The sequence below is a fragment of the Acanthisitta chloris genome, unplaced genomic scaffold (assembly GCF_000695815.1).
Source record: "Acanthisitta chloris isolate BGI_N310 unplaced genomic scaffold, ASM69581v1 scaffold20135, whole genome shotgun sequence".
Lineage (NCBI taxonomy): Eukaryota > Metazoa > Chordata > Aves > Passeriformes > Acanthisittidae > Acanthisitta > Acanthisitta chloris.
Window position 1 is genome coordinate 4,751 of NW_008674487.1, and position 204 is coordinate 4,954.

Here is a 204-nt window from a genome sequence, read left to right on the forward strand (position 1 = left end):
TTGACCCACCATACTGGGATGACATCTCACAGGCTGGTGAGCTCCATGCCGGGGGGTACAGGGGATCCCATGTTGTCCACCCCAGCACTGACTTCCTCCACTGTGTCCCCAGCCAAGGAGCTGGTGACGCGCCTGATGGAGGTGGAGCAGGACCAGAGGATCACGGCAGAGGAGGCTATCTCCCACGAGTGGTGAGGGGTGGCA

General features: G+C 61.8%; 1 protein-coding gene across 1 annotated transcript in view; it reads left to right on the plus strand.

Annotated features, from left to right (window-relative positions):
* CAMKV (CaM kinase-like vesicle-associated) overlaps positions 1 to 195 on the plus strand; it is a 2,755-nt gene extending 2,560 nt beyond the window's left edge. Inside the window, 2 exon segments of the mRNA XM_009075366.1 lie at positions 1 to 36; positions 113 to 195. The exon segment at positions 1 to 36 is cut by the window's left edge and continues 4 nt beyond it. Of these exon segments, the coding sequence (XP_009073614.1) occupies positions 1 to 36; positions 113 to 195 (119 nt within the window).
* Positions 196 to 204: the final 9 nt, after the last annotated feature.